We start from the raw sequence: 15,488 nt of genomic DNA on the forward strand, positions 1-15,488 counted from the left end.
TTGGCATAATTGGCACGACCTGAGGGACAGATGGCTGTCTACTCAGATACAAATACCAAGTATGCCCAATCAACCTAATTAAAAAAAATAATTTAAAAAAGCACTGAAATGCCTCATTCTTCAACCCTGTTTCACAAATGCAAGCAGTCTAATAGGGAAAGCTGAAAGAGCCAAAAGGCATTCGCATGACTGACAGAAAATTCTAATACTTGGACATGAAGGATGCTTGTTACTGCACATTAGTGTATTTACTAAACCTACGAAGTCCAAGGTGATAGTTAACAGGTCTCAAGGCAAGAAAGAACATTGAAAAATATTTTCCCTTGGAAAGAAAGGGAGAGAAAGACAAAAAGTTCTAATTTTTCCATAAAGGGCTTTTAAAGATTGCTATCCTAACCAGCTGGGCCGTATACTGACAATGCCTGCAGGGACTAAGCACAGACAGTCCCAAGTTAAAACACAATATTCATCCGATATTGCCTGACCTCAAGTTCAGCCTGAAGACTACAAAAAACAAATCAGAACTTTATTCCACAGACTTCAAAAAAAGCCCAAATTCTAGACTGAGGTATTATCAGTAAAATAAAAAGCCTCAGTAAAATACATCTATCAAATTTCAGAGTTTTGACAGAACTCTTACATATTCACTCTTCATGCCAGTTTCGTCATTTTTAAGTAATGCTTAGACAGATAACCAAGTCATCTCAAATTCCTGATACAAAAAATAGTCTTTCATGGAACTACTATGTGTTCAACAATAATGAGCTGTTTGACTATGACAAGACCGACCTTTCCTCTAAAGTCTCCCTGCTTCAAACTAACTTCTCACATTTTGGTTTTATACTCTGTTTTTTAATTGTTTTTATTTCATTCCTTTCAGAAGAGGAAAATGCTATGAAGTGAGACATATAATCGCATGCTAGTATTTTTATTTCTGCATGCATGCTAATTTTCTGAAATAAGATATGCTATATTAATTTAATGACAAAATTTTAAGGTGAAAGTCAAATTACATAAGATTACAACTCACCATTTCCATCAAATCCAGCTTTGAAAGTAGTATTGCCTCCACCTTACCCCCAGGCTGGAAGCTCCTGGCCTTACAGCAGAGGCAAATGTACAGGTTTGCCAGACAGCACAGAACATCTAAGCCTTTAAACTTTCCCAGGATGATGGGTTTCTGCTGATGTGCTGAACTGTCACTCACACCTGCCATGCCTACTGTGGGGCATGGGGAGATGTGCAGGGCTGCATCTGTGCCAGATTTGACTAGGCTTCTGTTTATTCCCAATTTCTTTGCACTTCAGATCAACGGTTTCATTGCAATGTCAGGAATGGAGCCGGCAGCCAGTATGCAAGCCTCTTTAAAAAGGAAAGGTAAACTGTGTGATGACATTACCTAAAAAATTCACAGTTTCACAGAAAACACTGTTAGAAAAAGCTAGTATTTTTTCCTGCATTACATCAGAATTAATATATAATATACACTACTGGGGCACAGTAACTATACATCTTTTTTAATGTAGTAGGATTCTTCCTTCAAACCCACTTTATAATCTTTACAGTTACTACAGAGCCAGCTTTTTTAAAAAAACCTGCTCTTAAATCATGCCAATTTTAGCTTATGCTCATCAAGAAGGCAGGAAAGGAAAACCTACACTTCACAGTTGCCATCAATCTAGTTACATATTAACAGCTAGTAAAAGGAAAAGCATGAAATTCAACTAATGAACACCAAATTATGAGGTTGCTTAATTCTAACAGAAGCCTCCAGAGCACCGTATTTTTAGAAGTCTGCCATGACAGCAGTAACTAAGCATACCCTCCAGGGCTTTGTAGCATGCCATTAAACATAATTCCAGAAGGCTCTAATAAGTTACAGCATTAGAAGAGTATTCTCTGCTGGACATTTTAGGACTTACTAAATTCAGAATAATTTCAAGACATCAACGTTTTTTAAATGCAAGATGCAAAGAGGTAACAAAAACCCTGGACTGCTTCAAATAAAACTTTATTAGCGTATTCCAGGAGACTGATCCAGGGAATAAGCTTTACAGGATCAACAAACAAATAAGCATAGATATAATCAACACACTCTCAGTGTTTAAATGATGCAAATTCTCAGCCCCTTGCTTTTAGGATACTTCTTACTGCTCCAACTCCCAGTGGATGGTATGGAGTTAGCTAGTCATACCATACCAGCCTCACAGTTGGCCATTTCTTTATGTGTCTAGTCCTTTATTTCAAAGAAAATGTGAAAGGCTGTAGACTGTCTGTGAAAGGCTGCAGGCTGAAAATAGGGAGGGGTCACTAATTGCCTCTGTTGGGAGAGCCATTATGGGGCGGGGGGGGGGGGGGGCAGGAAAGAGTAAGGCAGAAGGGAATGGAATCACCCAGCAGAATGGGGCTGCAGATTATCCAAACAGCCAGGCCAAACCAAGGAAGAATAAATAAGTAAAGTAGAAAGCTAATGAGATGCCCTCAAATATGAAGGAAAACGGAAGGCCCAGTCTGGATGTGGGAAGACTGCCGTAACTACTTAGTCAACACACTGTGATCCTGCCTATATATTACAGTGGGCATTAAAAGAGAGAACTCTTCAGCAATTAGACTTCTATTTTTCCTGGAAAGGGACAATTTATTACTTTTTCTGCAACCTAATAAAATTAAATTGTAAGCATACATATTAGAGAAAAATGGCTAAATAAATAATTCCTAACACAAGTCACATGCCTTAGTTGCAAAAGTACTGATGTACTTCTGGTTTCAGAGGACAATTCTTTAACCACACTATCTATTCCCTAACATTCATAAAATTCATACTAAAAAGATAGCCTTAAGCTTTTCTAAAAGGTATTTCAGCAAAGCTTAACATCATGATAAACCTTAAGACACTTTATGCATGCAAGTCCTTTATGTTCAATAAATGAAAAATGTATTTTTAAAAACATACTGAATAATGAATTGCTACAGCTATTCAATTGATAATGTGAAAATCTTGCACCAAAACATAAACTGTTCTATCAAAAGCATTAGGCCATGGATTCCAAAGGTGTTGCACGTGCACCTCTAGGGATAGCCCATCACTGCCACAAGGAGAAAAAGAAGTGAGACCCTGCATTCAAAACCATCGACAGAGGCTGAAAATTGAAATAGAGATCTGAAATGTGTAAGGAGCTCTGTTAAAGGCTGATACACCATCTACTGAGGACACTGGTATGAAGCAATACAAAAAGCTGCTTCACAGCACTAGGTCCCACAGGCACTTCCTGGCTGATTCAATGCACCAGCCAGGATACACATCTTGCCTGGCATCTTCAGCAACGTCACCCGACTCCAAGCGCTATCAGGCCTGTTACTCCTCACTGAACATCTGTCATCTCCATGGATTTGTACCTCAGTTCCGGACTGATTACTTTAAGCCAGCCACCTCTGAGCAATTGTACCTACTTGCAGTCCAGAATCAATCTCCGAACTGTGTGGAAATACACTGACAACTGAGTGAGTCAATTGGATCAAGGAGGAGGCTGCTCAGGCTGAAACAACGTGGACAGTACAAGTTTCTTGTGCTTCAGTCAGTGATCTCAAGCAGTGTCTATTCAGCAACTTTCCATGCAGTAATCCAGTCACAGTATTTGAGGAGGAAAAATATATCTGTCTAAAAGGATAGAAATAAACCAAGTTGCATCTTGAAACAACTTTCTGATGGTTAAAACTCAAAATTTTCTGGGTGCATTCTGAACATAAAAGCTTCTCTACTTTTAGTTATGTTGTCAAACATCTCCAGGAGGCTTCAAGCCAGATTACTCACCAATATGATTATTTTTTTCCATTAACTATTTTCAAACAATGTGCATTCCTAACAAAAGGATTTCCTAATATAGCATTCCCTGAGGTTTTTGTTTTTTTTTTTAAACAAAATAAATCCTTTCTCTTTTCATATTTCAATGCTTATAAGTACAAACAATTTGGTACATGTGAAGTCACTCTATTTCGACAAGTTCATTCCTGGGTTTTTTTGTTTTGTGGTTGGTTTTTTTTTGTTTTTTGTTTTTTTTTTTTAACTGACTGCCAAAGGAGAGTTAGGAGGTACTGACTTCTAAATTCTTTCTCTGGCTCAATACATGAGTCATGGGAAGTGAAAATCCCTCCTCTTACAAACCCTAGGGCAGGGATTTAAGGAATGAAACATCAACTACTCCCTTCCATCTTAATTAACACTGGCCCAATCCAATACTTAGTGGGAGAAAAAAAAATTGCCAGAAACTCTCCCCAAGTCTCTGTTGCTCACATGTATCTTGAAGCAAGCACAGGGAATGGCATAAAAAGTCCATCCTGTATCCTGCTCTAAAAAGACTGTGCTTCATTTTTGTTGCAGTACAAGGTGACACCATCCTGCTCTCAGTCTCAGAAGGAACAGCAGCTATAATACTGTTTGCTGTTAAACTTTCCCTTGCAAAGCCTAAGAATACAAAAGAATAACCCACAAGAAAGCAACGTCATGAGAAATAAGGTAAGTGCAACAATCAACAATAAAACAGTGAGATGAACGGTTTTGAACTCAACAGTGAAACGAACTGTCACAAAACCAGACTGGGGAAGGGAACTAAAATGGTTGTTTCCCCAAGCTACTGAATTACAGTGCACACAGCACTGTCAATAGTTACACTAACAACTGCAAGATCTTTGAAGAGCTTGGTATTTCACATCCCTATCTGTTAAAAATATTATATTATGCTGTGGCACTCCTCTATGACCTTATGGTTCAAGCATATATCCCTGGCATACTGAATGCCAGACACTCTTCAATGTCACCAAGGATCACTGATATTGCTTCTGCCTCCCTTAAGCCCTGCAGCGTCAGTACTAAACCTGCCCTGTGCAACTCCAGCTGAGATCCCCGCACTCACGCTGGCTATGGCAGACAATGTGCTGGAGAGATGGTACACTCCTTACGGCTTCTGAGGGTTGTGGTTTGCTGACTCGTCAGTCCTTGGGTGAAAAAGGCCTCACTGTTACTAGTTACTTTAATTAATACTTAATTCAAGCCACTATAAAGCAAAATGCAAACAAGGATTAATTCACCTTACCTAAAACAGACAGCACAGTTGCAAGTGTTTTACTAAAGATGTAGACGAAAAAATGAAAGAAAATCGAAGCTGAATCTGTTTATACTAAGGTTACATCAGAAAGGTTTCTATTTCCCTCACTCACTGATACGCCATTTCCTACCTGATAAAACTGTTGTCAAGGTTTTGGTTCCATATGTGCCTTCTCTTCTTCAGCAGGTAACATATCCTTCACATTCATATCCTTTCTGTAGCGACACATACATCAGAACAGTACAAAAACCAAATATGCAAGGGGCCTAATTGTATGAAATATATTAGCAGCTCTTGCCTGAGACTGAACATGACTGTGATTAACATGCTGGAGTTGCTTATCTCCAGTCTCCTCATTTTATGCACGCTATGAAATCAACAAAAGGCAGCAGAATCATCAATAAATGATGATCTTTCTGCTTACACTACATAGGTCAAATTCACCATTAGTTTAATAAAACCCCTAAGCTTCCAGTATCGTTATGCCAAGAATAAACATCTCGTTTTGTCAAAATATAATTGATCATAGGCAATTCAAACCTTCAGAATCTGACTTCCAGGAAAATATTGATAAAGAATAAAATTGCATCCTTCCACCTTTTCTTATGGAAGGGAAAAAAAAACCACCACCAAACCCCACCAATGAACGCCCTCTCAGTAAAGCTTCCACAGTTCTCTCAACAAAGGTGAAGTTCCATTAAAAATTTCTCCACTTATAAACCTTGTTAAAACAATACTTCTCAATCCACACCCTTGCTCTAGTTTAACCATCTCATAGCTGTACTGATGCAACTATAAACCCATCTAACCAAAATGCAACTTCCAACATCTTTTACTTTTTCTGTGGTCCAATTCACAACTGCATAAGCATAACCAAGAGGTGAAGAATAAGCATCTGGCAGAAGGCATAAACCTTTAAGAGCAGCCATGCCACTGCAAAACAAATAAATACAAAATCCATAGGGACCTACTTAGCAATTTTTACTCCGTGAGTTATTGGAGAAAAAAATTGCAGCAGATGCTACACAAACTAAAGATATTCACTGTCCTTGCTTTTCAGAAAAACAGGAAGAAGTCCAAACAGTAACCCACATATGTCAGTTCAGGGGTTAGTAGCCCTCTCCAAACACGTGCTCCCACAAAAGGCAAGTTGAAAGATGGGGAGGGAGGGGGAAGCTATGTCAACAGAAACTTTATTTCAAGCATTGTTTTTAATTGCCATATCTCTGCACAAGGGGATCACACTGATGACATAAATCCTTTGTGAAAAAAAATGTAGGGTATACACAACCACTGTGAGGTGTAACTTTAAATATCCAGACAAAACTGGCTTGCTCTTCATCATAAATACTGAGTCAGACTTCTTTGCTACTGAGTCTCCAAGTTGAGGTGTAGCTCAATAATCACTAAAAAATCTGAAACAAAAATTTTGTTTCAGGAACAGTTCCTAAACCAGCCTCCCCACTATCACAAGCTCTGTAAGGTGCAGGGAGCTACGAGCAACTTTGCTAAAACATTACGAAGTACCAATGTATGCAGGCAAAAAGGTCCCGTAGCAGGCCTAACTTGTCAAACATAAGCCTCAGTGCTATGAATTAACAGGAGAATTTGCATCATGGAGAAGCTTGTTCTGTTCCTCCACATAATTTTCAAATGCCTCAGTTCAGCATTTGGGATCACCCCTTTCCCTTCACTGCTTACCCACGCCCTCGGCAAACAAAGGGATTGCCTCCTGGTAAAAAGCTTTAATTGCAATATGAACTAACTGCTAGATTTTTAAACTTCTGCTCTAAGTAAGGTGGCTTGATTCCGGCTTTCAACTGCTGAAGAAAGACACCAACTCATGTAGTTAACAAGGGATCTGGACACGACACAGAAAGAAAACATGTCTCTCAGCACGCCACAAGCTGTATACAGGAATGATCAAAGACAGGCAACGTGCAACAGAAATGGTACAATAGCTTACTTTTTTTCTCTGCTTTGCATGTTCTGACAAGAAGTTTTGTGATACTCAGTGACTGGATTTAGAAACCCTTAAGAAAATCTGTATGTGTTCACATCAAGAAGAATACAAACACTAAAATAGCTAATTTGAACTCACACACAGAATCTGTTATCTTGTAAAAATGTTCAAAGCGCTATTCATTGAAAATGCCACCTTTCCACTGTGTCAACAGAGAAGTTATTTTCAGCTAGTGAAAATGTTTTTCACTGAAATGCTGAAACATTTCCATGCTCATCAGAAAAGCAAGGTAATGAATATAAGTATGTTTAAGGACTCATAACATGGTCTGACAAGAGCTCTTATATCAGTAACCCCATATGTTAGGAGCAGGACTTGGATTTACACATAAGGGTCTGGTAACAAAACTATTCCTTTCAACTGGAACAGTTTTATATTGCAAAACTGTTTATATCAGCATAGTTTACTTCCTACACAGAAATAACCATAAAATAACATTACAACACAATAACTGCATGCCTATTATAATTCCATAATAATAGATGGGTTTATGTTTAATAATGTAACAGTACATTTAAAGCAGTACAGCATATGTTTGTAGATAACCGCTGGATATTTATGGTGGAGCACATTAGGCAGATTCTGCAAGACATTCCAAGGAAGATATTCATCAGGGTATGCCAGAGACCTGCTTGATCAATTGTCTTTAAAATTAATGATGGGACTGGGCCCAAGAGCAAATAGAACAAATATCAACTCCTTAATTCAACTACTTGGCTATAATATGCAGCATGGACAAAAACAGAAAGTATCCAGGAGCAAATCATTTGCATTCAACAAGACAGTGGCACCAGGGTGTTCGGTGAACAAAGCAGGAGTTTTGGCATGTATTTGTTCAATTGCTCAGTTGGCATTTATGTCCTGGCAGAGTAAGCAGCCTGGTCTAAAACTTGTGTGAATGTAAGTTGAGTAACTTTACCAGGAAAGTTACTCAGTTCCAAGTCAGTGCAGAGTTAAACTGATCTCCTGTTTCAGACAAACGAAACATCACTGGAGTAGGAAGCTGTGTATTGTTACTACCAGTCAATAAAAATGAATTTAAGCCCAGTCATGCCAGACTAAGTCCATGCCTGAAAATAGTACAAGCATATCCAGCTAAACTGAGGAAGTTTTTAATGTCTGCACTCATTTGAGTTCTGAAAACAAAGGCGATAGAGGACAGGCCAAAATTGTCAGTGGGAGAACTTAATATTAGCCAAGTCTCAGTACACACAAGGTACAGTTTATATCCGTGATACTAATAGGTCATCTGAGATGCTGAGAAAGTTACTCAAAACATAGAGCAAGTCAGTGGCAGAACCTGAAATTAGAGAGTCCTATGATGACCTATACAGTACCACAGGAGCTCTCAAGCAGGACTTTCCAATTCATCCAAAGCACCTGCCTGAAAGGTTGTCAATACACAGTTCCAGTTAATGATGGGAAGGACTGCAGTATTCCTTCTTACTGCCACAGACCCCTGAATGTATCACTGGCTCGTAAGAATTACATGAATTAGTGAATAAAGAGAAAGGAAGTGAAAGTTCAAGCAAGCCTTACTCATGATCTTGAAAACTACAGCAGATACATCAGGCATGAGACAGAGTACCAATACTCTCCTCCCTCTGCCAGATCCACGCAAGCAGACACACAAAATGCCTTCGGATAGCCGTCTAGAGCACCCAGGTCAGTAATAAAAATGTTCAAGGCAAAGGGAAATGATCTTATGTTGGTTAAAACAGAACCGTGGACTGGACTCTTTCAGTTTAGTAATGACTGAGATTTATGAGCAATGACAGCGTAGCAAGGGATAACTGACAAGGTTACCTCTCAGCTGGTCACACTACACTCTATGCATAAATGAGCAATTTCAACTGCATTGATCAGGCTATTTAATCTGCTTTGGTGAAAAGTCTTCAGAGTCACAAACTGCTTTTTCAATTCATGTTGGGGAAAAAAAGCATGTTTTTATACCATTAATTTGGAGCTTTAAAGTAGTAGCTGAAGTTGACAACGCTGTATGTACATAAGATAGCAACAATGACACCAGAGCTATGCCTGAAGAAAATAATGTCTGTAAAAATGTTCAGATGCTACCAATAATTTTGCATTAATTCAAATGATTCTTTGATGAATGGACATAATGCTAAATAAGCATGGGAAAAGTTGGCAGTGTTGTGGTGCAATCAGACCATAAAGCTAGTTTATTGATCTTGTTATCATGTACTCCAGTTGCAAATAAACTGATGAATAGATGCTTTCCCACTCCAATTAAAAGAAGCAAGAAAGACACTTCCCTAAAAGTAGGAAAGAACCAGATCAATAGAACAGCAGTGTTGCAACAAAAGATGCCTTGCTCTTCTGCAGAAGATCATGACCAATTTGCTCTTCTCTTCTAATAAAAGTGCAATATGGGATTATGCGAGTGCTCACAAATGAAGCTACTGATAAAAGCAGACAGGAAAGCACAATGGCTATAAGTAGAAACCATTGCCACATTTACTTGGGATATCCATTTCAGTCCTCTCATGCCTTTTAGATCATTACCACATAATGGCCTACATTATACAAAAGACACGTAAAAGCACATGCTGCCTAAATATTTAGAGGAAGTCCTTAAATGATGTTTTGCATCATGAATAACATGCTTTCAGCAGCAAGTAGGCAAGAAGTCTTCTCAAGTTCCAACAAGAACAACCTCCAAAACTTTTCTGAAGTGATAGCAAGATAAGGAGAAAGAACGTCATACTACGCGTGCCAGATGGTTCCTACAGTAAAACCTGTGCGTGTGTGTGCACATGCACATATGCACACGTGAGAGAGCACGATACGAAAAAGAATGACAAGAGAGTACAAGGAAAAAGCAACTTTAAAACAGATTTACCTGAGACTCCAATTCTTCCAATTTACGCTTCCTGGCATGAAGAGCTTTACTTGGAAAAGCCCAGAAATAATTGGAAGTTCCAATTCTATCAGTGTCCACCATGCCATCATCAACTAAGCTTTGTAGAATCTCTTTCACTGACATCGAGGCTAATAAAAGCAAAAACATCAAATTAGAACTGCATAGCATCTAAACTATGGAGAATTATGAATGCCATAAGCCATCATCTACATCATCTGTATGAATGTTTTACTATAATGTCAGCTAGTTGGACAATGTCAAGAGGACACCATGCCTGATGCTTCACTTGGAGGAATGAGTCCCTTCAAAATCAGCAGTTTATACATAAAGGCTGCTATTCTATACAGTCTGCTACCAGATGTTTGTAAAACACCGCTCATGAGTATCATAAAACATACATGCATATTACAGTACAATACCAGAATAAACTCATGAGAGGGTACTTGAGAAGTTGTCTTGCAATTGTAATTCTAACATGGATTAACTTACAATTTCTTGATTAGGAGCATAATTACATTTCACTTCGTAATGCTTATCAAAGCATTAAACAGCAGCAGAGGCACTAATGCCATCTGGCTACAGACTCAGGAGGGGCAGATTTTACTTTTGATTATATTCAGTTCCAATACAGAAAGTCATCTGCAGTCAGAAGGATCCAAAACATTTCTGAACATAATTGCTTATTTTCTAGCCAATGTGTGGTATAATTCACCATTTTAAAAATGATACCTGTTCAACAAAGCACAGTAGTAGTTATTATCCTCAAGCGTTGCAGATACAAAGACTTTTGAGCTCATTAATGGTTTTCAGTGTCTGACTTTCAATTTCAAGTCTAAGGGCATCCCAGATCAGGAACATCCCATCTTTTGGAAGCTATAGGCTAGATGCACTGGGGCACCTCCACAGGCTAGATGTTTTTCTTTTCAGAATAACTGGGGCTTGGATTGTGTGGCTAAATGCCTTCATATTCAGAGGCAGGATGAATTTGGACTATTCAAAGGTGTTTAATGGTTTTAGAAACTCTACACTCCAGATTTTTAAATATGAAATTACATTGCTTGTATTTACTGTTTTGCATCCTCTTCCTGCAAATTACAATTAAACATATACATTGACAAACCAATCAAGAAAGCATCACATCTCTTCAGAAGCCTATGAGTGCCTGTTAGCTGCTGACATAACTGAAAAACACTGCTTTGCGATATTCACATATGTCTGCAGTTCTTTCAACAAGTTCATTTACTCTTGCAGGGCCACAGAGGTATGCTAGTCAAGGACAGTGCAGCTACGCAAACATTATGCTTCGTCCCCCTTTTGTCAATGAAGATAGAAGGAAGCAGAATGAGGAACACATAAAACAACTCAGCAGCATAAGATAAATCCTCTTCGACCTAATCCTAAACCAATATATCTCATCAGGAAGGCTTTCATTGAAAAGACAAACCCCTTCCAGTTACAGCTGTCCAGCCATTTTTTGGGGAGAAAAGCTCAACAGAACATTGACCATGTACATCTGGACTAGCGTTTTAAGATATTTGTGACATTACAGACAGACATTTGAATCCTCTATTCTCTACCTAAGTACACATAACAATTTCACAGACTGAAAGTCACTGCAAGTCAGGCATCTCAGGTCCTAGGAAAAACCCCATCCCATGTTTTAGTAGTTAACTTGGAGTTAGCTGTGACATTTTAATAATCTCCCATTTTAGCCCTAACACCTTACATAAGTGACAAACATTAGCAAACCGAGGTAGGAGTATGCTGTTAATATCACTTTTAATGCTACTGCCCTGCCGTTGACTAGTCTCCCTTTATAGCTATTTTTGCCATTATTATTACAGTCACAAACCTAAAATTGTAGCCAGGAAAATTTACACTGTATGACCTGTCCCAAAAATGATTAATGGCTCAAGCAAAATAACTTTTGTAAACACTTACTAATCCCTTTTTCTTTCGGAGCAATCTTCTCTATATCCTTCAACTGGAACACATCTTTCTGTGCAAAACATAAAAGACACTTTAGCTCCAAATGACAGCATCATCTAAGCCTGAGTGGTTTTTTATACACTAAATCAATGCCAACAAAAGCAAGTAGGAAATACATTGCATGTTTATGTTTTGCTAGGGGAACAGGCTGCATATCCCTCAACAGAATTAGAACATTCGGAGAATTAAAAAAAAAAAAAAGACTATTATTGTAACAAGCCCTGTTCTTTTCTTTGGTACTCTAAAGTCACTGTATTTTGCCTGAAGTTAGACTGTAAACCCCTTAGGGCATGCAGAGCCAAGGTCAGATTGTCAGTGCCAGATGCACCACACTGCTCAAGTACTCAAATGTCATGATAATTTTTTTAATAGGTGAAACACTGTGACTTACTTATGTCACCAATATAACTGTTGCTCTGCTTCTGGATCTCCAGGTTTCTTCTCCCCAGTGACCTCTTCCAGGTCTTCTCTCATCTTTTTCTAACTCTCAGATTTCTTCCTCCTCCCATAAATGGCAGTGAGATACTTCCTAATCTCTTGCTATCCCTCTTATGGTAACAGACTCAAAATGAGAAGATTTGAATATGGAGCACATGAAGCATTTAACATCACCTGTGCATCTTCATGCCTTGGCTCCACCTGGGGACGAGCCACCTGATCAGAAGCTACATGAATCAAGCTCTGTCCCTGTAACTTATACATTGATGACACAGGGCATCAGTGAAATGCACAGCAGGATATACAGAGCTGATCTACATCTACAATTAAGCTCCTTTTAGGACCTGTTTTCCCACCGATGTAAATGCGGGACAATTACAAGTTACTTACTGTTTCAAAAAAGATCTCCATCATGCGAACTCTCTTCTCCTCAAAGCTCAGACCTTTTTTCTTGGACTAGAACAGGAAAAGAAACCAACCCCAACACATTCAGCCATTTGAATAATTAAAATCTGCTCAGAATTCAAATCTATTTACCTCTAAGTTATATTTGCCATCCTTTAAATATGGCAAAATCCTAAAAATCCTTTAAAATACCTTATCACTAACCCCAGACTTTCAGATAAGCTACTTCTTCCCAAAGAATCATTACACCAAGCTAATCCACCTGCAATCTATTACACTGATAGATCTATATTCTAAATTTGGAGCCACCCTTTCACACAACCTAATCCAGCTCAAGCCTCAATGTTTCTTGGCATACCCAAACAGTTCCTTGTTTTACCTTACTAGATTAAAAATGTGTAGTTATACCAATTCTCAGCAACTCACCCAAATGTATAATAGTTCTTAAAAAGATAAGAAGGAAAATCTTTTGGTTGTTTTGTTTAGAATTGTTTTTTATCTTGTGATATAGACACACTAGTGTGAGATGCTGGCCATTTAGGTTTTTTTAAGGAGATAAAGCGCATTTTGAGGTACTACGCCTTTCTTCAAATTTCCTACCCAACTTTAAAATTTCATTTTAAAAACTGTGTTTCTTTTATTTCTTTTCTCTGCAGTTGCGTGACCAAACAGTAAATAGCATGGATTGAAATAGAAGCAACAGGCAGAAATGACTACTCGCAAACTGCTACCAGTAATACAAAATTGAGAAATATCACTTTCAGACACACTATTTTGACATGCCCCTTGTAAAATGAGGATATAAAATACTTTACAGGGAATTGGAATGATATTAATAGCGTTTAGCATAGTCCTCAACAACCCAAAAGCAGTGGCCATAAGGTGAATCAGGAATGTTTCCCCTTGCCCCACTCTCTGCTTTGCAGGCCGCGAGACCCTGCACTGCTGTGTGCGGCTACAGGAAACTGGAAGGACAGAAAAGAGCAAAATAGGATGTTGGTAGAAAAAGGTCTCCCTTTAAAAAAAAGGCATAAATATTGTTGCCCTTGAGTCAATGGAAGTGGGGAGTCTAATAACACAGTGCTTTGAGAAAGACAACCTGGGTTTGTTTCCAAGCCCCGACAGAAGGGAGTCAATACCATTTTTTACTTCTTAACTACTGCCTCCTTCTTAAATAAATCGTAGTGTAGGGCAGCAAAAAATTTAAAAGGTGCATCAAGAGCAAAATGGCCAGATTGATTTAGATGTCAAAAAATAAATTTAAAAACTAGTTTATGCAGCTACAATAACACACAGACATGAACAGAAGCAATTCAGTATTATATTTAACAAAAGCACTATTAATAGTTTTTTAAAGTCTCCTCCCTTCTGCTTTAGCCAGACATGCCCTATGTCAGCACTGACATCACAGCTGTCTCCTACGACATCAGTCGCAGGATTAGAACCTGGAGCCGCCATGTACACGCAAGTAGGAGCATGCACAGAAAACAGACTGACCTTCGACTTCTTTCTCCCTGCTTCCCAAACAGCCCAAACCCCACCGGCAGCAACAGGAGCAAACCCCATATGCGCACAATGTGAAATTTAAGCAGCATTTCTGAAAGCACGTGCTTATTAGCTACATCCCTCAGGCACCAAGTTTCACACCAGCACTCTGACAGAGAGAAGTAACAAATCAGTGTGTTTTCTAAACATGTTATTAATTTTCAGGTTGATGTCCCTCTCCTACCTCTTTGCCAGGTGTTCCACACCAGGTATATAAAACACACCAGGCATAGCAATTTCACTGTCGCTCGCACAACTGAAGGTAGCCACAGGTACGCAATGCTGTTAAGCGCACTTGGGCACACTGGCAATTCCTTCTGCTCGCACCCACCTCCACACAACCGCGGCCCAGCCCGTTCACACCTGGGTAGCTGGATGGCCGCGGCCGCCCATTCCCCGTGGCCTGCCTGTGGGCCTCAGCGGGACTAGCAGGCACCGTACCCACCTCAAGCTATAGTTACAGGGCCTGCTCTTCCAAGAAACCAGACAAAAAATGGCGTGGCCATGCTAACGCTACACCCCCAGACCCGGCGTCGTGGGTGCTTATCGGGAGCCGCGCTGCCTCCCCGTGCCGGGAGGAGCGGGGCAAGGGGCCCGGGAGTCCGGCCGCTGCCTTGCGGCCGCCGGGGACGCCAGCCCTGCGGCAGGCGAGCAGCTCCCGCCACTCTCCCTCAGCGCCGCAGGGGCGGAGGGAAGGCCAGGCGCAGGCGACCGTTACCCGCAGCAACGGCCGCCTTGCTCCGCCCCCTCCCCACAGCCCTGACTGGCGCCGCGGCCGCCATTCCCGCGCCGCGCCGCTCCCTCCGCGGCCCCGCAGCCTCATTAACCGCCCGGCCCGGGCACGGCACCGCGCCTCAGCTCACGTCGCCAACGAGAACGGGAGGAGGGCGACCGGCCCCGCCGCGGCCGCCGCTTACCATGTCGCCTACCGGCGCGGGCGAGCGGCGCGGTTTGATTTCGGCGCCACCGGGAGGGAAAAGGCCGCCGGGAGGCCGCCTGCGCAGCTCGCAGCGCCGCCTGCCCCGCCCGCCCCGCAACGCCTGGCGGGCTGCGCGGGGCCGCGGCCGGCCGAGCTTCCCCGGCTGAGGCGGCGAGCGGGGCC

At 40.6% G+C, this 15,488-nt stretch overlaps 1 protein-coding gene across 7 annotated transcripts in view; it reads right to left on the reverse strand.

Moving 5' to 3' along the window:
• MND1 (meiotic nuclear divisions 1) overlaps positions 1-15,488 on the reverse strand; it is a 43,671-nt gene extending 28,183 nt beyond the window's left edge. For 2 of the 7 annotated variants that reach the window (XM_072863080.1, XM_072863081.1), the window contains exons 1-4: positions 15,304-15,488; positions 12,827-12,892; positions 11,951-12,008; positions 9,989-10,137 (exon numbers count right to left, since the gene is read on the reverse strand). In XM_072863080.1, coding sequence (XP_072719181.1) covers positions 9,989-10,137; positions 11,951-12,008; positions 12,827-12,892; positions 15,304-15,306 — 276 coding nt within the window. In that variant the 5' untranslated portion in view covers positions 15,307-15,488. Of the gene's footprint in view, positions 1-1,030; positions 1,145-3,450; positions 3,659-5,232; positions 5,321-9,988; positions 10,138-11,950; positions 12,009-12,826; positions 12,893-14,570; positions 14,699-14,831; positions 15,089-15,303 lie in introns of those variants that run through there. The other 5 variants (XM_072863083.1, XM_072863082.1, XM_072863085.1 and 2 more) reach the window with 5 other exon arrangements.

Source organism: Ciconia boyciana, chromosome 5 (genome assembly GCF_034638445.1).
Source record: "Ciconia boyciana chromosome 5, ASM3463844v1, whole genome shotgun sequence".
In the NCBI taxonomy this organism is placed as follows: domain Eukaryota; kingdom Metazoa; phylum Chordata; class Aves; order Ciconiiformes; family Ciconiidae; genus Ciconia; species Ciconia boyciana.